At 43.4% G+C, this 24,871-nt stretch overlaps 1 protein-coding gene across 1 annotated transcript in view; it reads right to left on the reverse strand.

Annotated features, from left to right (window-relative positions):
* Positions 1–24,871, reverse strand: part of LOC138164904 (dolichyl pyrophosphate Man9GlcNAc2 alpha-1,3-glucosyltransferase-like) — a 49,448-nt gene that overhangs the window by 21,864 nt on the left and 2,713 nt on the right. Inside the window, exons 3-5 of the mRNA XM_069092854.1 lie at positions 11,621–11,705; positions 7,049–7,138; positions 5,449–5,537 (exon numbers count right to left, since the gene is read on the reverse strand). Of these exons, the coding sequence (XP_068948955.1) occupies positions 5,449–5,537; positions 7,049–7,138; positions 11,621–11,705 (264 nt within the window). The remainder of the gene's footprint in view (positions 1–5,448; positions 5,538–7,048; positions 7,139–11,620; positions 11,706–24,871) is intronic.

Here is a 24,871-nt window from a genome sequence, read left to right on the forward strand (position 1 = left end):
TCAAAGAGGGAAGAATACACATAGGTACTCAGGGAAGGAAGAGGAGAAGGGGTAAGAGTGATGGTAAGAGGAGGGGGGGATTAAAGAAGGCAGTAGTCAAAAGCAAAAAAGACTTCTGAGGAGGAAGAAGGTCAAAAGAGAGCGAGAGAGAGAGAGAGCGAGAGCAAGAGAGAGAGAGAGAGAGAGAGAGAGAGAGAGAGAGAGAGAGAGAGAGAGAGAGAGAGAGAGCAAGAGCGAGAGAGAGAGAGAGAGAGAGAGAGATAAAAAGGATGGAGGGAAATACACGGTTTGTAACTATAATTGTGAATGTGCATGGAATGAACTCACCCATAAAATAGAATGGATCAGAAACAAGAATCCAACAACATGTTGTTTAAAAGAATCACACTTGAAACAGAAAGAAACAGTTAAAATAAGGTGTGGGAGCAGAATCTATTATGCTTTACTGAGTTAAGTAAGAGGAAGGTAGGAATCATGATCTCAGACAAAGAAAAAAAACCAGACCTAATCAAAAGAGATAAGCAGGGAAACTACATCTTGCTAAAAGAGGCACAATACAAAATGAAGTAAGGTCAATGCTATACATATGTACCAAATGGCAAAGCATACTAATTCTTAACGGAAAAGTTAAATGATTTACAAAAGAATATAGCAAAACTATACAAGTGGGGGACCCCAACTTTCCCCACTCAGAACTGGATAAATCTAAGCATAAAATAGGAAACATTTTAAGAAGAACAGAAACTGAATTGGAATAAAAACGAGTTTATCTTTTTCTCAGCTACATATGGCATCTTCACAAAACTGGCCATATATTAAAGCTTAAAAAAAAAAACCTCGTAAACAAATGCAAAAAAAGTAGAAATATTAGATATACTTTTTTTGGACCATAATGTAATGAAAATTACATTCAATAAAGGGGTTTGAAGCATATGTTTAAAAACTAACTGGAAACGAAATAATATAATCCTAAAGAATTAGTGGGTCAAAGAACAGAAACAATCAATAATTTCATTAAAGATAATGACAACAATGAGACAACATACCCAAATACATGGGATGCAGCTATAGTACTACTCAGGGGAAAATTTATTTCTCTGCATGTTTACATCAGTAAAAGAAAGAGCAGATAATTGATTTGGGGATGTAGTTTTAAAAAACTAGAAAAACAACAAATTAAAAAACCTCAGTTAAACACCAAAATAGAAATCCTGAAAATCAAAGGAGAGATGAATAAAACTGAAAGTAAAAAAATCCACTGAACTAATAAATAAAAGTAGGAGATGGTTTAATAGAAAAACCAATAAAGTAGATAAACAATTGGTTAATTTGATTTAAAAAAAAAAACCCAAATTACCAGTATCAAAAATAAAAAAGGGAAATGCACCACCAATGAAGATAAAACTAAAACAATTAGTAGGAGCAATTTTGCCCAATTACATGCCAATAAAGTTGACAGCCTAAGTGAAATGGATGAATATTTTTAAAAAATATAAATTGTTCATGTTAACAGAAGAGAAAGCAGAATACTTAAATAACCCTATCTTGGAAAAAGAAATTGAACAAGCTATAAATGAGCTAAGAAAAATCCCCAGGACCAGATGGATTGAAAAGTGAATTCTACCAAATGTTTAAGAAACAATTAATTTCAACATGAAATAAGCTATATGAAAAAATAATAAAGGAGGGGCAGCTAGGTGGTGCAGTAAATAGAGCACTGGCCCTGGAGTCAGGAGGACCTGAGTTCAAATCTGGCCTCAGACACTTAACACTTACTAGCTGTGTGACCTTGGGCAAGTAATTTAACCCCAATTGCTCTGCCTTTCCCCTGCAAAATAATAATAATAATAATAATAATAATGATAATAATAATAATAATAATGGAGTCTACCAAATTCCTTCTATGACACAAATATGGTCTTGATATCTAAATCAGGGAGAACAAAATCAGTGAAATAAAACTATTGACAAATTTCCTTAATGAATATTAGAGCAAAAATTTTAAATAAAATACTAGCAAGGAGATTACAGTAATGTATCACAAGGATCATAAACTATGATTGGGTGCGACTGACACTAGGAATGCAGGATTGGTTCAATATCAGTAAAACTATAAGCATAACTGACCATATCAATAACAAAAACAACAAAAATCAAATGATTATATCAACAGATGCAGAAAAAGCTTTCGATAGAAAACAGCAGTCATTTCATTTTATATTAAAAACACTAGAAAGCAGAGTAATAAACGAAGCTTTTCCTAAAATGATAAACAGTATCTATCTAAAACCAAAAGCAAGCATCATCTGTAATGGAGATAAACTAGAAGTCTTCCCAGTAAGATCAGGAATGGAGCGAGAATGCCCATTATCACCACTGTGATTCAATGCTATGCTAGAAATGATAGCAAAAGCAGTAAGAGAAGAAAAATGAACAGAAAGAGTAAGAATAGGCAATGAGGAAACAAAATTATCAGTCTTTGCAGATGATATGATGGTATACTTGAAGAACCCTAGAAAACCAAATAAAAAACTAGTTGAAACAATGAACATTAGAAAAGTTGCAGGATATAAAATAAACCTTTAAATCATCAGTTTTTCTATATATGACCAACAAAGTCCAGCAGCAAGAGAAAGAAAGAGAAATTCCATTTAAAATAACTGCGGACAATATAAAGTACTTGGAAGTCTACCTGTCAAGACAAACCAAGAAACTACATAAAGAAATTATAAAACACTTTTCAGACAAAATAAAAACACACTAAACACTGGAGAACTGGAGAAAATGTTACTTGCTTATGGGCAGACCAAGCCAATATAATAAAAATGAAAATTCTACCTGAATTACTCATTCAGTGCTAAATCAATCAAACTAACAGTTACTTCATAGAACTAGAAAAATAGTAACAAAATTCATCTAGAAAAACAAAAGGTCAAGAATATCAAGAGAATAAATGAAAAAAATGCTAAGGAAAGCAGCCGAGCAGTATCAGATTTCAATCTATATTACAAAGACCTAGTAATCATCAAAATAATCTGGTCCTGGCTAAGAAACAGAGTGGTTACCAGTGGAGTAAATGAGATGTACAATATACAATAGTAAATGACCATTAAAACCTAGTGTCTGATGAACTCAAAGATCCAAGATTTGGAGGCAAGAACTCAGTATTTGACCAAAACTGCTGGAAAACTGGAAAAGCAGTCTGACAGAAACTAGGTAGAGACCAACATCTCAGACTGAGAGAGGGGTGATGGAGCATCACGTGAAGCAGAGAAGAGTTCTCTGATTAGCCTGTTGAGTAGAGAAAGAGAAGTGATGAAGCTGAAAAAATAAGGCTGGATTCTGGAAAATAATCTGGAAGTCTGCCCAAGGGCTATCAAACTGCCTATTCTTGGACCCAGCAACACCACTGCTAAGTCTATGTCTCCATGAGGTAAAGAACAAGGAGGAAAAGGACCTATAATGTACAAAACACTAATGGCAGCTCTTTTAATGGTGGCTAAGAACTGGACATCGAGGGGATGCCCCTCAGATGGGGAATGAATGAATAAGTCGTGGCCCATGATTGTGACGGAAGGCTATTGTGCTTCCAGAAATGACGAGCGGGATGTTCTCAGAAAAATCTGAAAAGACTTCTATGAGCTGATGTGAAAAGAAGTGAGCAGAACCAGAAAGAACATCGTCCACAGTGACAGCAATGTCATAATGACGATCGATTGTGTAAGACTCAGCTACTCTGATCAAGACAGTGATCCAAGGCAATTCCAAAGCAGCCATGACGAGTACTGACGAACTCTGTAGATCAAGGCATTTTTTTTTACTAAAATTTCTTGCTTTTCTTTTTTTTGCAACACAGCTTATATGAAAATATGTTTAGTATAATTTCACATGTGTAACTAACATCATATCGCTTGCCTTCTCAATGGGTGGGAGAAGGTCTGGAGGCAAGGAGAGAGTTAAGAACTCAAAATTTTTAAAAATTTTAAAATAAAGAAAATATAATTATTTTTAGAATTAATTAATTTTAAAAAATAAATAACAGAGTTATGCTTGGTGGAATACAAATCATTTGGAATGAGAATAAGAAGCATTCTCCTGGCAGGCTGTAGAACTCTGTCTACATAACCTTCCTTCATTCTGAAATGCTGACTGGCACAGAACAGTTCCTTCTCTAGCTCTTGCTCTCATTTTCCTTTCTATTCCATCTAATCATATTTAAGATGAATTCAGGATTGGTTAAGGACAAATAAATATGGTGTCACCAGACAGGTGTATTCAGTGGCACTACCTCCGCTGTATTTAACTTACAAGAATGAGAATTATGTAAGTCATGCAGGTGTTACAGGGCTCAACCTAGGAGGTATGAGCAGGTCTTGGCCTCACCCAGTGCCTGGTGCCCTGCATACCATAAGCTTCTCGATGGCCTGGGGGGGCTCCTTGAAGCACTGCCACCTGGAGTCTAGTGACTCTCCTCAGGCAGGCAGAACCACAGGAAGCCATGGCCTGCGCTGGCCTCTCTGCTGAGCCAGACTCTCCCTGCTGGGCACTCCCTGATCACCCAGCAAAGCAGGAAGAGGGAAGTGCTGGGGCCATGGAAGCACCCAGGTGATGTCCCTCTGAGAGTACAGACTGCCCTACTCTTCTGTCCTAACCTGCTTGTCTTCCTCTACCCTGACTCCTGTCTCTCTCCTGGTCAAAAGCCTCGAAGGAGAGAGTTAGAAATAAAATTTCCATCAGTGACTTCCCCCACAGCCACATGAGATGCCCCTGCTCTCTGACAGATACTTGCTTTTAGGAGGGTTCTTAACCCAGGGTCCATAAACTCCTTTTAAAAAATATTTTAATAACCATTTAAATATGACTGGTTCTCTTTACAATCCTATATATTATTTTTATTTAATGCACTGAATGCATCCCTCTGAGAAGGGGCTTGGCCAGCCTGCCAAAGGGGTCCAGGACACAAAAAGGTCAAGAATCCCTGTTTTAAAGAAACACTAACCTCCTTTTTCAGCTGCAGGTGTGGCTTAAAGATACTGCACTGCACTGTGGAGGCCAGCGAAGCAATATTCAAAGGTAATCTGGATGACACAGGATTTTCTCCTTCTCCACTGACTAGAATATAGCTCCTGCATAAGATGTGACTCCACTGTAACTTAAAAAAACCAAACTAACATGTGAGAAAATAATTTACCTTTGTTAATGTTTCCAAAATGAGACAAATAAGATATATAAGGCATATAGTAGCACCTAGGTAGTACAAGGAATACAGTGCTCAGGCTGGAGTGAGTCCAAATCCAGCCTCAGGCACTGACTAGCTGTGTGACCCTGGTCAAGTCACTTCACTGTTTGCCTCAGTTTCCTCGACGGTAAACTGGGGGTAACAGGACAACCTAACCCTAAGGACTAAGTGCCTGGCACATAGGAGGGGCCACACGGTGCTTCTCCTACCTGTGGAACGCATGAATAGCTTATGCTGATCACTCTCGTGGCCCCGGGATGTGTGCAGCGCGATCCAGTCGGGATTGATAAGCTCTGCCCTATAAAAGAAAGCATGTGTGCTTCAGCCAAAGTGTGCGCTACCTTCTTCTCCTCTATCACCTTTCACACTAAGGGCATCTGAGCTCGTGATGAGAAGCCACGTAGTCACTGAAGACCTTCAAACGATAATGACCATGAAATCAATTGGGCTACAAAGCGGGGTGGCCCAAGGGCCTGCAAAGCAGGCAGGAGGAGGGCAGCGGATAGGGGGCACCAAAGGCCGTATTTTAAGACTTACCAGCCACCTGGGGAGCCAGTGCGGCCCGAGGGCCCAATGCCACAGACATTTCTTGTCTAGTATATGTGAAGGGGGTGGTAGGAGATGAGTCTGCAGAGACACCCAGGGGAGCCGAGGGCTGGGAGGATGTGCGCCTTCTAGGCCAGGAGCCCGTGGGTGGGTGTGACCGCTCTGCGGCTCGGTGCATAGTGGGGAAGCCAACACTAGAGTGCACATGACGGTGAATGAGGACCTGCCTGAGACTGTGGCTGAGGGAATGGAGAAAAGGCGCGAAGACAGAACACAGGCTGGGAACCCCTCTGCGCAGCACAGTAAACCAAACTCATCTTTCCAAAAGCGGGAAACTGCCAAAGCAGAAAGATGAGCACACGCTCGGCGTGGACGCCCACTGGATGCTTTGGATGCTCTTCCCAACGTACCCAACAGCGCCATTCTTTTTTTTTTTTTTTTTGCTTTTTGGAGGGGGGAAGGCAGGGCCATGGGGGTTAAGTGACTTGTTCAAGGTCACAAGGCTAGTAAGTGTTAAGTGTCTGAGACCAGATTTGAACTCAGGTCCCCCTGACTCCAGGGCTGGTGCTCTACTCCCCATGCCACCTGGCCACCCTCCAGAGACACCACATTCTAAAACAAAGCTGTCTTTGTTCAGACCCAAACTCTGAAGTCTCTGACGAACTCCATTTTAAATTGTAAATGAGTCTAAGTGAAAGGTAAGACGCTATCAGAACTCTGGCCTCCATCCGAACATAGGAGTCACTGTTGTCTGAATATCTGTCTTCCAGTTACTCTGACGTGGAGAAAGCCAACCTCTCCACCCACTGCTTACACTACCAGCAGTCCGAGAGAACACGATGAGTTAAAACAGACATTTCTGTGTTGTGAGGAGCGATAGATTGTGGGCTCGCAACCCCAACTTCCTCCCAACAGCTCTACTCTCATTAAACAGGAGCGATGGTCTGATCACTCTGACCTCCCGCCCTCCAATACACACCGAGGAACAAAAAGCACAGCTACCTCTCCCCAGACGGGGAGGCGCCCCAGTGCTCTCTACAACAAAATGGTGGTACAGAAGCACACGGGCGCTAGGGGGCACCATGGTGCACAGTGGGGGGCCTGGAGTCAGGACACTGACCAGCTCGGAACCCTGGGCCAGCCACGTAACTGCTGTCTGCCTCAGTCTCCTCATCCATGACATGGGGACAAGAACACCTGAGAAGGGCTCTGCCGACACGAATGCCGGGGACGTTCTCGTGGTGCTCAGGGCGCCTGACTTACACGTAGGCACACAGAAGGCTGTGGTAGGCTGTGAGAGGGGGATAGTCTAGACCCCAGTAGTGCAGATCGTTGTCACTGCTATTGAAGTACCTGGAAAACAAGAGAACACCTTCATGAGCCAATGTTCGTGAAAAGGAACCTACAAAGAATCAATCTCTCATCTCATTTTATCTCATTTCAAATAAAGCAAACTGCTAAATGACACTACGCAACACAGAATGAGTTTGTCACTCAGCATTCTAGACGACCCAAAGCTGTGTAAAATGCATCTCAAACACACGGCAGCAACGGGCCTTCGTCAGAGTCACAGTGGGGGGTACGACAGTATGGGTAGCTAGGGAGGACTCCCACAAGTGGGACACAGAAGACAGCGTCCTGGGGTCCAAGAATACGTGGTTGGAAGACTGAAGCAGTAGGAAGGGGTAGGTTATAAAGAACTTTGAATGCCATCCTGAGGATTTGTTATCTGATCCCTGAGGCAATGGGGAGCTACAGGAGTTTATTGAGGAAGGTGTGACAGGATCAGACCTGAGCTTTAGGAAAAGCACTTTAGGGTCTGAATCAAGCATGGACTGGAGGCAGGGAGACCCCCCAGCAGCTACTGCCAAAGTCCAGAAGTGAGGCGAGGAGGGTCTGCAGCAGGGTGGGGGCTGCGTCAGAGGAGAGAAGGGGAGTCCTGAAGAGAGGCTGCTGGGGGGAAATAAACAGCTTGGATGTGGGGGTGACAGATGGTGAGGAGCCCAGGAGGAGCCCTAGGGTGGGAACCTGGGGGACTGGGAGGAGGTGGTGCCCTCCACAGTAAAACGTACTGGGTGAGGCAATGGCTAGTGTTTCAACTGAAGCCAGAGGACCTGCATTTAAATTTAAAGCTGGTCTTCGATATGAACTGGCTGTGGGTCCCGGGTTCTCTCGGCCTCAGTTTCCTCATCTGTAAAATGGGGACAATAATAACACCTGTCGCTCAGGGTGTCACAAGGATCACAAGATATTTGAAAAGCATCTGCAAGCCACTCCAGAAGTGCTATTCTTGTCATCAGTGTCATTAACTTCGCCTGTCATTCTGCACCATACTGCTGTGTTAACCGCGCTAGATCATAAACTTCCCCAAGGGAAAAGAACTATTTATTTAAATCTTCTATCCCACCAGAGCCTAACACAATACACCCAACAGAGACTTCAGAAATACTTGTGGATAATGAACAGATCCCTTATTCTCAAGAGTTCTGCACATGAGGAAACTCGAGTCCAGAGAGAGTTAAGTCACACATACAGCAGATGCTCAGGGCAGGATTGGAACCCAGGTCCTCTGACTCCAGAGCCTGCACTCTAGCCATTGAACCATCCTGCCTATGCAAGAAAACTCTGTGTACACTTTGGCTGCAAGGGTAAAAGTATGAGTGACACCAGACAGCTTCAGTACATTGTAAGTACGTTCTATGACAAAAAGAAAGAAAATTCGAGCATCTAAAGCTTAGTGGACTAGAAAGTTTTCTCTTTTGTTCCCTATCAAACGTATAATCGCCACTGCACAAACATTATGGTTATTTGCAAAACTTGATATTCAGAAATGTAAGGTATAAACCCCATCCAAATACCAAAAATAAAGGGGAAGGGATTTCTTAAGGTTAATTTTGAGCACTTAAACTAAAGCCATCTCCACTAGATAAAAGAAGGACTTTATTTCAGGAAAACAAGTTACAAAAATAAGACTCTAAGTACAACTCTGAAACAAACCAGCCAGTCTTTCATAACTGCCAGGAGCCATGTTCTTGGCCCGTCCAGGCCATCCACTCCAATGCAGAAAATGCTTGACATTTAGTACCATAAATGATATTTTTTAATTCGTGTGCTGCCTGAAGAATCTTATGAACAACTGATAATAAATCACATTTCTTTAAGCTGCATCTCTGTTCCTGAGCTCATTCAAAACTGTTCGTGCTGCTGCTATTTACTCTTTTAAATGGACTTTAATATCCTGCCAATCCCTGGTAAGATTTCCTCTACTACTTACCTCTACTACAACCACTTTAGCTGCTAATTATCAAGTGAAAAAAACGGCTCCAGTTTAAACAGCAACAGAGACCAGAGCTTGGGCAAAGCTCCCCAGGCTCACAGCCCTGAAGCAGAGTGGGATGGAGAATGGATGGATGAAAAGCTACGGGTTTCCTACAGCCAAGCACTGGGATGAGCTCCAGGAAGACAAGCAGAAGGCGAGCCTGTCCCTGGCCTCAGGAAGCGCACTCTAGCCCTGGAGGGTTCAGCTGCCAGGCAGATGGAAAGACCCATGGCAGGAAGGTGGATGCCGCTGCATTTTCTACAGCATCCTTCCCACTGAGAGAATCCCTTCTCTCTGCACTGCTGAACCTCTTACTGGTGCCAAGGGCTCTGGGGGGATGAAATATGGCTAGTGGGGATCTGGGCAGGCACCTTTAGAGGCATCAGGGCTATTTCTGTGGCTGTGGGGCACTGGGCTGGGCACAAGACCAGCGGCCTGAGAGGGGGCCGTTCTGCCCGTGGTGCTTGGCCTTCCCTGCCCACACCTGGCAGCTGATCGTGGGGATGATGTTGTTCCCCTTTCTTCCTTGATGATGACTGCAGCAGCTGCCAACAGGGCCTGTGGTCTGGGGGGGGCCATCGTATCTGGGGTCATGGGCACTGTGACTTGAACTGTCTCTCCCTGGGTCTGAGGGGAGACGATGCTGAAAGTGACAGAGGTCGTCTGCCCTGCCTGGCATGTACTACCTTCGTGTCCTGAGTGCTTTGCTGTTGGCCTGCCCCATCTGTGGTCACTGGTCAGCAATGAGGACTGGTGGTATAGGGAGGGCTTGCAGCCCCAGAGTAGGGCTGGGAAGGCCAGGCACATAGCAGGGTTGCTGCTCTAAGGGGCCATTCTGGGCTCTTGGACCACCTGTCCACTGGAAGCAATGAGGCTGGCATACTCTTCCTCCAACAGATGAGATAACCAAGGCCTGGCAAGGGGCAGTGATGTGCCCCAGGCCACCAGGGCCAGGATTCAGACTGGTTCCCTGGCTCTCCATATGCCTCTATCACATCAAAGGGCATACCCAATGCTCTGTAAAATCTGGGAGGAGCAAGGAATAAGCCTGGTCTCCTCTTCTCATGTGAGCTATGGCCCAAGAGAGCTGGCAGAGATATCACACAGCCCTTGGTCTCCAGAAGCTGAGGGTCTGACAAAGAAGAGAGAGATGCCAATAGCTGGGACACTTGGGTACAAAGGAGAGCTTTAGGCAAAGAGCTAGGTGCAAGTAGAAAAACTCCCAGGGAAAAGCACCAGGGACAAGCAAAATGGCGGCCGAGCTGGGCTTAGAAGATAGGGCCTTTGATGGTCAGAAACTGAGGGCAATGGAACCAATCTAGTCATGGGGATGGCAGGACAGTTAGCTCAGGGAGAGAGATGGGAAGGATAAAAACAGAAAACAGAAAGCAGTACAGTTTGGCTCTTGGAATCACCTACTGGGAAGTGGGAAGGCCATCAAAGGTCATCTATTCCAACCCCACCATCCTTCATTTTACAGAGAATGAAACCAAAGCCCAGTTAAATCACACTGGGAAGTAGGAGAGCCAGGATTCAAACTCAGATCCCATGGCTCCAAGGAACGACAAGGTAAGGCTCCTCTACCAGACCATGACAGCCTACACTGACTTCCCATGCCTTCCTGTCCCTAAACCGACACCTCATCCTCATCCTTGACACCACCCCTCCATAATTCCTCACGCCATTACCAAGCCCTCCTCCCTGGCTAGTCTCCACCACTTAGTCACTGGTTCATCTCCACACCATCCTAGGCTCCTGAGCCCTGTGCTTTAACCCGGGATTTCCTCCTGCTGTCCATTCCCTCTGGGCCTACTCGGCAGCTGACCCAAGCAGGCCAAGTCTCACAGCTGTGCTAAATGGGTCTCCCCCAAATTTATGTTCTCTCCTCTCCTCTCCCCTTGGCCCTCGCTGCACCAAACAGGCCCTTTCCTCTGCCCTAACCAATTTGCTATCCCAGTCACTCACCATGGCAGCTGTTCCAAACCTTCTCTTCTCTCCTCAAGTCTCCCCCAGCACCCTTCCCCCACCTGCTTGGCTGAGGACCTCGCCTCCAACCCCCTCAACAGCATCAGCGGCAATTTCCTCCCTGACCCTCCAAGCTCTGATGAGGAGGTGGCCCTCGTCCTTGCCAAGCCCATCCCTCTTCATGTGCCCTTGATACCAACCCCACCCGGATTCCTGAGCAGATGGTCCTATCAATCACCTCCGCTCAGTTCTAATCTGCAGTCTCTTCTTATTTCGAGGCTCCTTCTCTGTGCATTCAAACATGCCCGAGGAGCTTTCCCCATCACTGGGATGCGCTTCCCTCATGAGAAGCCCCCATGACCAGCAACACAAATGGAACAATGGTGTAGAAAGCAGGACCAAGGCAGCACCGTTCACCATTCAGGTGCATGGAAGACAAGCTTTTCCAATGGTGCAGAGATTTTTCATTTATTTGATTATAGTTTCACATTTTTAAAATGCTTACAAGTTTAAAGAATATAAACAGTAGGATTAAGGTAAATCATCCATACCACTGCTTGACTGGTAAATTAAAAGTAATTTCTTGCCAGTGTCTCTGGGCTTCATAATCTCCAAACATGGGGGGCTTTCCAGCACCTGGAGAGAAAAGGGAGAGAAAGCAGGGAAATGGCATTTTAGCATCTCAGTAATTCAGTTTTATGTGCACGGCCTTGTCTTTAATCAGCTGCCTTAAGGAGCCTGCTTTTTCTAGCTCCTCTCCCACGCTCAGGCCCTGTGCGGAGAAGGCTCACAGGCGATTCCTCGCCTCAAACATGAGCTGGATCTGTGACCATCAATGTGCAGGGAGGTCAGCCATGCCTGCAGACCCCGAGGGCTCCTGCCCATGTCAGCCCCCAGATCCAAGACCACCATTTCACCCAACACGCATTAGGGGCCTTCTTTCATTTCTCTTGAAGGAAAAAAGGAAGGAACAAGCATTTACTGAACTCCTACTGTGTGCCAGGCACCACACTGAGCACTCTGCAAACAGCATCCCATCTGAGCCTCACAGCAACTCTGCTGGGGTATGTACTATTATCACCCCCATTTTACAGTTAAAGAAACTGAGTCAAAGAGGGTCACATAAGTAGCAAGTACCTGAGACCAAATATGAACTCAGGTCCTCGTGCCTCCAGGCCCAGTGCTCTGCCCACTGAGCCTCCCATGACGGGGCACACAGGCTGCCATCCTGTTAGACCTCATTCTCACCATGGGATTCACCCATCATCTTCTTTACTCATATATTTCTTTGATGACATCTTTTACCAAGAGTTTATAAACTAGAACACAAACTTTGAAAGGGGAAACTGCCCACAGATACCTACCTTAGGGCCCTCTACCACCCTTTTCCCCTTTCTTCATTAAAAAATTAACAGGGGGGGCAGCCAGGTAGCACAGTAAGAGCACCGGCTCCAGTGTTAGGATGACCTGGGGATCGAATCCGGGCTCAGACACTTAGCACCCACCCAGAAACACCTGGCCGTGTAACCTTGAGCAAGTTACTTAACCCCAATTGCTTAGGGGCAGCCAGGTGGCTCAGTGAGTAAAAGCACCAGCCCTAGTGTCGGGATGACCTTGGATCAAATCCGGGCTCAGATACTTAGCACCACACCCAGAAATAACTGCCTATGTAAGCTTGAGCAAGTTACTACCCCAACTGCTTAAAAAAAAAAAAAAACTAACAGGGGCAGCCAGGCGCAGTGAATAGAGACAGGCCCTGGAGTCAGGAGGACCTGAGTTCAAATCTGGCCTCAGACACCTGACACATTTACTAGGTTGTGTGACCTTAGGCAAGAGACTTAGCCCCAATTGCCTTGCCTCTCCCCTCTCCAAACAAAACACTAACAGATTCATTTCTTCTCATTTGCCTCTTTCTCCTAAAACTCGAGACTCCCAGGATTTCTGAGCTGGAAGTGTCCTCGGGGCTATCTAAGCCACCAACCTGCCTTGATGATCACAGAGCCTGGGCTTGGAGGCCTCTAGTTGTGGGGGCTCAGGCCTCTTGGGGGAGCCCATGCCATCTGGGGAGAGCACAATCCTGAATGTCTCTTTGTCACTGCAACCCACTATTTGAGTTCTTCCGTCTGGACCCAAAGAGAACAAATCCGAAGTGGAGAGCGCTTGTTTTCATGACACCCTGAGGGTTATGACTTCATTTCTACAAAATTAATTATCTAATATGAAAGATGTTGCTTTTTCTGGATCTCGATAAAACCTCTATCGTCCTCATCATTCCTCTGACTTAGAAGGAACATACAGGACCTTCTTATGCCAGCTCTAATCACCATTTCAACCTACTCTGATTTCTCTACTGTAGCACCAGTGGGAAACACCGTGTAGAAAATGTAGCTTTTGCCACTGAAGACAATTAATGCTAAGAAGTGGTTTCCAAACCTCAGGCACACAGGCGGGGGGGGGAGGGGGATCTACAGAGTCCCTGCCCTGAGAGGCATCCTTCTGGGGCACCACAAACCACTCAGGCCATATCCAAAAAGCACCTACTATGTGCCAGGTACCATGCTAAGCTTCCACATAGTAGCAGTTTTACTCTCTAGTGAAATTGCAACAGTTGCCTCCACTCCTTCTCTCAACCTCTAAGCTCTCCATTATCTGGCTTCTGACCTCATCCTTTCAAGAGTTTAAGCTGCTTTCTCCTAAGCTACCAAAGATCTCCAAACTGCCAGATCCAATGGCCTTTCCCCCTCCTCGTTCTCCCTGGCCTCTGGCACTGTTGTCCACTCTTCTCTCTCTCTCTCCTGGTTCTCCTCCCACTTCTCTGACCAGCCTGTCCCTGTCTCCTCCGCTGTATCGCCATCAAGGTCACTTCCAATAACTGTGGCTGTCGGAACAGGACTCTTCTCTTCCCCTCTACATAATTTCACTTGGTGATCTCATCATTTCCCATCAATTCAATGATCATCCCCATGCTAATGATTCCCAAATCTTTAGATCCAGCCCTAATTTCTCTGTGGACCTCCAAATGCCTTTCAGACATTTTGACACGGATGGCCAGTAGAGATCTTACACTCACCATGTCCAAAACCGAAGTCGTTCTCTTTTTCCTAAATGATCCCCCCTCCCAAACTGCCCGCCCAGTCCCCCGGGCTTACGAACTAGGTGTCAGCCTCGGTTTTCCACTATCTCTCATCCCCCCTATCTGTTGCTAAGTCCTATCAACTTTACCTTCGTAACATCTCCAACATACACCAAACACACATTTATAATTCACTTCGTCTCAGTCACCAGGAAGCAACTTTATGCTTAGTCTTCTCCTGATCTCCCTGAAGCTAAAATAAACCAGTTGCTCTACATGGTAATACAAAACAGAGAGAGAAATGTCAAGCCACAGGGCTGAATGGAACAGCCCCGACACTCCTAGGGCTCTGCTGCCACCTCACACCACTCACTCGGGCCCACTCACAACCATTATGTTCCTAGGAACTGGTGTCTAACCATGAGGTCACCCAGCTTGATGTAAAGGTGACTGCACCTTACTAGAGCTTCCCATCTGGCTGACAGTCTCCTGCTGCTTAGACCTAAATCCAGGTCACTCACTTGCAGAGCTCAGACTAGGGTGAGGGGAATCAGACTCTTCCCTGTATCAGACCACTCTGGGAACACTGATAGCTTGCAGGTCCCCAGTCTGTGCTGTCCCTCAGAACTGTAGTAACTTGATATCCCAAGAAAGCAGCAATAGGACCAGCCCTGACCTTCCTTTCAGAAGCATACAGAGCCTGGTCCTAAACCCAGTATCAAGTGAGGATGTAGGCTGGAAGAATGAGAAAACAAAAAAGAATCCTACCTACTATTATGGTTACAGGGATGATCGAGACACAAACCAAGAAGACAATGAGTCCAAAATGTCTACAAGCAAAACATCAATAAAAATCAAAGTTGGGCACAAATTCAACTAGAATTCCTGGAAAAGATAAAGCAAGAGTGTTTGGTTTTGAACAGTTTTGTGTGTGTGTGTGTGTGTGTGAATGAAATGAAAGCACTAAAGGGAAAAAACTGAAATGATATAGAAGAAATAACTAGAAAAGAAATTAACAGCTTGGTTCAAGAAGTACTAAATCTTGCCAAAGACACAAACTACCTGAAAATCAGAATGGACAAAGAGAGGCCAATGACTCCACAACACAACGAGAAGGAACGACACTGATAATTGCTGACATTCATACTGTTCTGCTCCTCGCCAAGTCCTGTGCTAAGTGCTTCACAACAATCCTGGGAGGCAGCTGCTATTATTATTATTCCCATTTTACAGCAGAAAAAACTGAAGCAAAAGAGGTTAAATGATTTTCCAGGTTACATAGCTAGCATGTCTCTAGGGCTAGATTTGAACTCAGGTATTCCTGACTCCAGGCTCAATACTATGTGTATGTGTATGGACACACACACACATTACACAAATAACACATGAACACAAATGTATATACATATACATATGTATGCATACTGCATACTGTGGGTTTATACATATACTTATATACCTACACAAACATGTATATGCACATCTGTGTAGTATTTTGTTTTATGCATGTCAAAACACAAACACATGTATGTGTGTGAATTTTGTCCCTTTCACATGGCCAATGCAGAAATTTGTTTTGCCTGACTATCCAATGTTATAGCAGGGAGTTTATTTTTCTTTTGTTTTCAACTGAGGGGAGGAAGGAAAAGAATTTTTGTTGATTAAAAAACAAGCTGGACAGCAAAAACTACCGTGTCCTTTTTTTTTTAACAAGTAGTTCAAAGAAATATTGCAAATTTAGCATATCTGGATTTCAGTGAGGTATTAGACAAAATCTCTAATGCCATCCTTTTAAAAAATATTTATATTTCATTCTGATCTTAAACACCAAAAACAACATGTCTAAAAAGAGAATTGTAAATGAAAATGTGGAGCTTCATTTCATACCACTTACTTTTAAAAACAAATGTAATAAAGTCTTCACTTTACTTTCATAACTGCCCCGCTTGCTGGGACTTTTTCTGTGCTTATTAAAGATTGTTTCAATGGTCTTTTTTCTTGGCTTCACTATTGACTATTAATACCTCCTCCTGCCATTAAAAACCAAGAGAAAGAAAGGGGGAAAGTGAATACATAAGCATTGTCAAGCAAAGGCACACAGTGGCCATATCCAAAGCTGTCGTTCTCTTTCCGCTCCTCAAGGCCGCCCCCTCTTGATCAGGAGGTGGGCTCCATGCTTCATCTCCGATCCTTAGAGACATGGTCGGTCACTGCACCGACTAGAGCTCTTAAGGTTTTCAAAGTTGTTTTTCTTTATGATGCTGTTGTCTTTGACTAAACTGATGCCTTAATTCTGCTGACTTCCCTTTAGCATCAGTTCATACCACCCAGGATTTTCTGAAATCTTTTCTTTCACCATGTATTATGTATGGTACAATAACATCCCCCATTCTCATGCTAGTCTTGTAGACAAGATGGAAAGATGTGGGCTGAAAGATCATATCAAAAAGCTGTCATTAATATATTGATGACACCTTGGAGAGAAGTAACCACGGACTATGCCTTTGGCACTACTGCCTACAATCAACTCAATGACTTGGACAAAAGACCCAGATGTTCGGCAGGCCAAATTTCTAGATAACATAGAGCAGAGAGAAGCATAGCTCTGAATGATGGAGTCATCATCCAAAAAGATCTTAACAAGCTAAAACAATGGGCCAAATCTAAGTAGATAAAATCTCAAAAGGAGAAACATAGAATCCTGCACAAGGGTTTTTAAAAAATCAGCTGTGTAAATATAGGATGTGGGACAGAAATTAAATTTTTATAGTTTTGCATATAGACTTGTATATTAATATCAGATTGAAAAAAATTTATGTTTAGGCATAAGTTACATATACATCATAATTAGGAAATTCCGAACTTTGGTTCCTTTCAAATCCTTGAAAGAGATATTCACTTCTTTAGTAATCTAAGAAAGTTTCACTCTTAGAACACAGCTCACGAAATTCTTCACATCTCACCAAAGGAAAAGGTAAATTTAATCCCAGGAGAAAGCTAAAGAAAGTCTTTTCCCCATGAAAAAACATTCACTTTTCAACTTTTCTAGTTAGAAATTGCTCATTTAAATTTACTAATTTGCTTTTTAAGTTTTAATGATTTCTGACAGACAGAATTCTCAACCCTTAACATAAGAGATGGTACCTTGGCAGATATGATGGCTGATTCAGGAGCATTCATCTGTTTTGGTAAACTGATCTTACAAACTGCCAGTGATGTTGTTGATCTATGTTATCATTTGGATGTTTTATCTCAGAACATCCAGCCAATGACTAAAAGCTGGTAGATTATCAATAAACACTAGTCTAAGGAACCTCTCTCCCCTAAACCAGAAAACAACTTTTCCTAACAGAAGGAAAACAGAGCCAAAGGGAGCAGAATTTCTAGCAAGTCCCAAAGATGAAGAGCAAAAGTATCTTGTTTGATGCTTGTTAAATCTTTTGACTCTGCCCCATTAAAGACAGGATTTTTTAGATAACATTTTTCACCTTTTATGATTGTTTTTTGTTGATAATTATTAAGTTTTTAATTTTAAAAATGTGTGAACAATAAAGAATTATTTTTGGGACCACCAAGACAATTGCCTTGGTATTTTCATGGCTCTAAGATCTCACCTATATGAATACTACCCCCATAGGTGATGACCACCACTCTCAAATGGTACAATACGTTTTCATGTCCTCTATAAATTCTTCAGAAATGATCTACTCAAAAGTCTAAGAAATTTCTTCTTCTAGATCAGAGGTTCTTAATCTAGGGTAAATGAACTTTAAAATAATGCCCCAAATGAATTCTGGAGGGGAAGAACCAACAAAAAGAGGGGGTGAAAGAAATTTTCCATCTTAAGACAACTTAGAAGGTCAACAGGGAAGGTCTGCCTCACTGTGAGAGCAGAACACAGCCCAGTACAGGCCATGCCCCAGCAAATTAGCTGCAAAGCTTTGAGACCAATTGAATCTGGGAGGCTTTCTGAACTTTCAGATCACAAATGTAAGTGGGTCGGATAACTGGTCAGAAGGAATTTACAGGGGACCCTTTGCAGGCACTGGAAAAAGGACTCTGTTGCATTGCTCATCTCTGGTTCTGATCACAGTCCCAGGGCAAGAAGGAGCATTCATACACTAGAACATGCAACAGAAGGGGAGCAGGGACCTTGGTCATAGTTCTAGGGAGGAAGAGTGTTTGTGGTCACTCGCAGACTAGAGCACAGGCAGGAGAACAGTGACCATACTTCTCCTTAGATCATACCATTTTGTAAGAACTGAAAACCTACAAACCCCAAAACTAGCTCTGAAAACAGCAGCATTTAGAAACCTGAGGCTTGGGAAAGTTATCCCCTCCATCCTGGAAGCAGAGTCCAACTTTAATAAGGAGTTAAAAGTCAAGAAACAGGCTGGAAAAATGAGCAAATAAAAAGAACGTGACCATAAAAAGTTACTGTGGTGACAGGAAAGACTCCAAAATCAAAAGAGCTATATTCAAAGAAAAATGTGAATTGGTCAAAGGTCCCAAGAGAATTCCCGGAAGAGCTCAAAAAGGATTTTAAAAATTAAGTAAGAGAGGTGGAAGTAAAACTGGGGAAAGAAATGAGAGTGATTCAAGAAAATCATGAAAAAAGAGTCAACAGTTTGGCGCAAAAAAATAACTGAAGAAAATAAGACCTTAAAAATAAGTGGTAAAAGAGACACAAAAATCGACTCAACAGAAGAACACTTAAAAAAAAAAAGAATTTACCAAATGGAAAAAGATGTACAAAAATTCACTGAAGAGAACTCTTTTGAGGAGGAACAGGGTAAAAGGAGAGCAAAGAATAAGTGGGGGAAAACAGGATGGAAGGAAATACACAGATAGTAATCATAACTGAAAAATTTTTTACAGTAACTTACCTCATTTCTCAAATATATAGAGAACTGAGTCAAATTTATAAGAATAAAGTCATTCTCCACCTAATAAATGGTCAAAGGATATGGATAGTTTTCAGATAAAAATCAAGACTATCTATAGTCATATGAAAAGATGCTCTATATCACCATTAAAAGAAATGCAAATTAGAACAACTCTGAGGTAGTATCTCACATCTATCAGATTGGTTAATATGACAGAAAAGGAAAATGACAAATGTTAGAGAGGATGTGGGAAAATTGGGACACTAAAGCACTGTCGGTAGGTTTTGAATTGTTCCAATCATTCTGGAGAACAATCTGAAAGGGCTATAAAACTATACATACTCTTTGATTCAGCAATACCACTGCTAGGTCTGTATCCCAAAAAGATTTTTAAAAAGGAAAAAGAAAAGGGACCTATATGTACAAAAATATTTATAGAGGCTCTTCTTGTGGTGGCAAATAAGTGCAAGTTGAGGAAATGCCCATCACCTGAGGAATGGCTGGACAAGCTGTGGTACACAACTGTGATGTAATACTATTCTGCTGTAAAAAATGGGAAGCAGGATGCTTTCAGAAAAACCTGGAAAGACTTACATGAACTGATGCAAAGTGAAATGAGCAGAACCAGGAGAACACCGTACACAACAACAGCAATACGATATGATGATCAACTGCGAACAACTTGGCTATTCTCAGCAATATAGGGATCTAAGACAATTCTGAAGGACCCATGATGAAAAATGCTATCCCCCTCCAGAGAAAAAACTGGAGTCTGTATACTCAAAATTTGAAAAAACAAATATTAAAATTGTTTTTACATGAAATTGAAAAAATATTTTAAAATATATCTTGACAACGGTAATTCGATATAACTGTTTTACTTTGTAATCCACTTCCTCTTATGCCCTTGACCCCATCTCCTCCCTCTCTTCCAGCAGACTGCCCCTACAATTACTTCCTCTCCTCTCCTCTTCATTCTTTCTCTATGTAGTCGAGTCCTGCCAGCTGCCTACAAACATTCCCTTCCATTTTTCCCACCATCCCCTCACGCTTGCCCTCATGAGCCCCAAGGCTGCAGGCTGCATTAAGTGCTGAAGGAGGACAGGAAGCAGGATCCCACTGAGAGGGGATCCCCTCACTTATGGGGCAATTAACATAGAAGGGGTAACTGGAAAAAGCCATTTCAGCTGCGGGGTGAGGCTGATGATACATACTCCTGCACTCTCCCCTCTCTACGAACTCTGCTCCTTGGGAATCTGGGCCATGTTCTTCAGAGCCACAGTCACAGCCTAGGCTTTAGAGAAGCCCAGTGAGGTCAGGCAGGCCTCCTTGCACTAGGGTCTCTAGTTCAACTTGCTTGTTATGCATACTTTATGTGGCTGTTTATAGATGTCTGAGGCCCTTCTCATATTTGTCTCCTATGATCTTCTGGGGGTTTCCAAGGCCTTACTGCCTAAAGTACAGCTCTCTTTTTTTCTTACAAAATCTTACATGAGCTTGGTGACATATAGAGGTAAGATTTCACCCTCGTTTTTCCATTTTAATTCAAAATCTTATTAGATTTGCCCGACTCTCAGAAAAATCCGCTCTTCCTCGTCTTTACGGATGCTCTGTCCCTGGCCACAAGTACACCATCCCATATTTTAATTCATGCTCCAGAAATCCAAACCATCTTCCTGATCTGCTGCTGAATCCTCCAATGTGGCTCACTTTATTCAAGCCCCTACACTCATCTCAATCCTTCCCTCCCCTCGAGGTCTTGTTTCTTGCCCAGGACGTCATGCTGGTAGGTAGCAAGCGCTTCAAAAATTGCGGTTGCTGAGTAGAAGCAGAGTGAGGTCTGGGTGCTAACTCAGTGTTCCTGGCCACGTGAGCAGCAAACAGGCATCCGGCGGCCATGCGGATGTGGTACTCACATCAACAGCCACAGCCTCACAGTGGGAGAGAAAACTGGGGCCGTGAACTGCCGCACTTGGTGGGCCAACCCTGCTGCTCCCGACACCCTCCTCTCTGGCCACTTTTGCCACCAAGTCCTCATTAGCAGGTCAGGAAGTCCATCTTCAGCTCAAGAGGTCCTTCTTGACTAATGCCTGACATCCTGAGTCCCTATGGAAGCCCCCCATTGGCCCCACAGGGCCAGCTGGACCTGGAGCACCCTATACCTCCAGAATCAATGTCCCTGGTTCTTGGGGATTTGGAACCAGCCCAGCTGACTGGTGACTTGGAATGCAAATGCTCACAGTGAGCCCACTATATACATGAGCAGGCCCCATATACCAGACCATGTTTCCTCTTCATGTCCCGTCCAGTCACCCAACTGTCCACTGGGGCCACCCTGTAGTCTGCCTCTCCCCATCTTGTCCTGACTATAGTAATCACGTCACCAGTGCCACTGCTTCTAGAAAGAGCATGTCAAGCTACTGCCCGGACCTCAGTTCACCATCGCCCTTGGCTGCCACTCCCTCCGAGAGGTGCCATCTCCTCCATAAGGGTAGCTCAAGGGCAGCACAATGGCTGGCACACAGCCCTTACTAAAGGCTTCTTCTTTCAAGCATTAAGCATTTACTATGTGCCAAGCCTGGGCAGCTGGATGGTGCCACAGAACAGAGCAAAGGCCTGGGGTCAGGAAGACTCATCTTCCTGAGTTCAAATCTGGCTTCAGACACTTAGTAGCTATATGACCCTAAATAAGTCACTTAACCCTGTTTGCCTCAGTTTCCTCTTCTGTCAAATGTGCTGGAGAAGGAAATGGCCAATCACTCCAGTATCTTTGCCAAGAAAACTCCAAAATGGCATCACAGAGAGTCAAACACAATTGAATAATGACTCAACAACAAAATATGCCAAGCTTATGCTAAGCACCAGGTACACAAGTACAAAAAGGAAACAGTTCCTGCCCTCAAGGAGCTTCCATTCCAATGGAGAAAACAAGACATAGTGGGGGAGGGGTAGCTACTCCAGAAGGATGTTCTGGTCTGGAAAGTCACAGGGAAGATGGCAGCCTGATCCTTTATTTGTCTACAATTCTCAGAGCAAGGGGTGCAAAGAAAAGGAGGAGGCCTGGTCCCCTGGAGTACAGGGCCAAGTGGCGTAGTTCCTCCCATGCATGGACTCTGGTGTTCTGGTCTGGAACAGAAGTGGCAGGACACAACGGACCCGGGTGATGAGAGGGATGTGAACAGCACCCAATGGCTCAGCTCCTACCAGGAACCTGTTTCCAGGGCTGTGGTGGAGACAAAAGACCAAAGCTGTTGCTTTCTCCCTAAAAATGGGAACTTTTATTTCTGAGAGATTGTTCTGGAGGGCTCCAAGGGAGGGAGAAGCTAAAAAAGCAGCTTCATCTCCTGAGCTCAGGCTTCCCCCAAAGGAAGGGGAAATGGGTCACGTACTCACTGGAGGTAAGAGTTTTGAGTCAAGCCCTCCTTGTCAAGTAAGTGGGAAATGCACCATTGTTTCTGGTCTCTCTATGGTCTCCCTAAAATACACCAGCCTGATTCCACCACCCCTGGTGACTGTGACCAACACTAACTTCTCCCCTCTTCTCACCACTCACAGCGTTGTCTGTCTTTAACACACACGTTGGCCCCTAGGTTCTTTTCTATTCTCTCTGAGAGATTTCACATGAGTTTTGTCACCCAAACAAAATAAAAAGTTCCTCAAGCTTTGCATTTCCCATCACTCACAAATACAGTGCTATGGACTCATACACTGGAAACGTATTTTCAAAACCAAACGGAATATGAAGGAGAAGCAGAAGACAGATGATTCACAAATTACGTTATCCCTCAAATAGCTGACAGGCGATGATTTTATAGTGGACATCGTACAATAAATACAACTACCCACTATTAGCCCGATTTCTCTATAATCTTTCTGCCATTTAAAAAGGACATACCCGTTTTCCATAGTTCTTAGCTTGCTGAGGACCTAAGGTCAAAATGGATCTCACACAATTTCCTACACCGAAAAATCCAAGTATCCAGATTTTCCCAAATTGCCCTAGACTTGTGGCCGATGTGGAGGAATTTATCACCATTCCCTACCAAACAGAAGAATGGATAATGACTCTCCTTAGGGTTGAGAAACAAGTTTCTATCCAGAGCCTGACCTAGTTCAATAAATTCAGCTGACACTGGCTATGAAATTAGTACTTAAGTTTTTTTAAACTGCTAAAGTGCCCTTAAACCAACCCAGAAGGACAAGCCAAGTGTGCCTAAGGGAGCTTCACTTGGGAAGGGCAAAAAGGATTCCCACCACTCTGAGGAATTCCACAAATTCATTGACACTCAATTCAGAATTAGACAAAGAAAATATAGTATTGTCTATTTAGACGGCTTCACTTTGTGGTTGGTCTTTTTCCTAAGAAAACAACTTCAATATTAGTTTTATATTTTAATTATTATATTATGTAGAATTATGCTGAAACTTCAGAGGCAAATACTTCCTTTGGTTATATATACTACATATGATTATGCCTTAAAATGGAAAACCTTTATACTGTCTACGAAAAAATCTGTCTTAACATTTTTAGGGAGAGTAGGAATACAACAAAGTACATGTAAATGGAGGGAAATTAATAGTACCTTTAATACTGTTTTAAAGGTGCAGTAGACAGAGCACAAGGCCTGGAGTCCAGAAGACCTGTTCAAATCCAGTCTCAGACACTTACTAGCTGTGTGACCCTGGCCAAGTCACTTGACCTGTTAGCCTCAGTTTACTCATCTGTGAAACAAGGATAATTACACCTCACAAAGTTTTGTATGGATGAAATGAGATAAAGTGTATAAAGTGCTTAGTATACAGCAGTGGCTTAATCTATGCGTCTTTCCTTCCTTCCTAACACTTTTTCAGTAGTGAACACTGAGCAGCAGTCATTATGTACCTTTCTTCTCACAGGAACTAAAACAACCAGCAGAGGTTATACCATCTTTTCAATATGCACCTACGGGGTCAGCTCCAAAGGCAGCAGTAATGGTGCCAATGACCAACAAGCCCTGGGTGGGGCTTGTGACCCTGCCATGAGGCTCCATGACCCTAACAGATTTGGGGAACCGTCCGGCTGCTCCTTTCAGAACTTTTGTCTGCTGGCTATTTGTGCTGAGGGTCAAAACAAATGATCAGACAATGGGCAGTAACTGGAAAAATTCACGGAAAATATAAGGTTAAGTGTGCAAATGGTTTATTGACATCAGAAATGGAGAGAGAGTAAATTATGAGAAAAAATGTAAAAAATGAGACAATGAGGCGGCTAGGTGGTGCAGTGAATAGAGCACTGGCCCTGGAGTCAGGAGGACCTGAGTTCAAATCCATCCTCGGACACTTAACAAAAACTAGCCGTGTGACCTTGGGCAAGTCACTTAGCCCCAACTGCCCTCCAAAAATCAAAACAAACAAACAAACAATGTAAATAAAAGGTTTTCTTTTTTGTGCATCATACTCAGCACTTCCTAATCATCACTTGAAAACATGACAAAGGATAAACCAAAGTATGCATTGAGGAAATACGTTATATATAGTAACTTAAAAAAAGTGTGCTTTACTTGTTTGCTTAGGAAAGATGAAGGAAGGAATGTGAATTTCGTTTCTTTTCTTGCTATCGCTGTTACTGGCTGCATGTGAGAAGATAGTCTGGCTTGAAAAAATAAATAAAAATCGAAACTACGGGAAAAAAAGTGTGTTTTAATTCATAGAGGGAGAAGAGTCATCTTCCCACTCTAGATGTCATAAGCACCCACAACAAAAAGATCACAGATCTTCTAACTGCTCATAAGCAAACTGGTAGCATGAAATAATGGCTGTTTGGGGGCCAAACACGCAGGTTCATGCCAATATAATGAAAAAGA

The sequence above is a fragment of the Petaurus breviceps genome, unplaced genomic scaffold (genome assembly GCF_028583685.1).
Source record: "Petaurus breviceps papuanus isolate PSGF00001 unplaced genomic scaffold, PetGlider_PUasm1.0 207, whole genome shotgun sequence".
In the NCBI taxonomy this organism is placed as follows: Eukaryota; Metazoa; Chordata; class Mammalia; order Diprotodontia; family Petauridae; genus Petaurus; species Petaurus breviceps.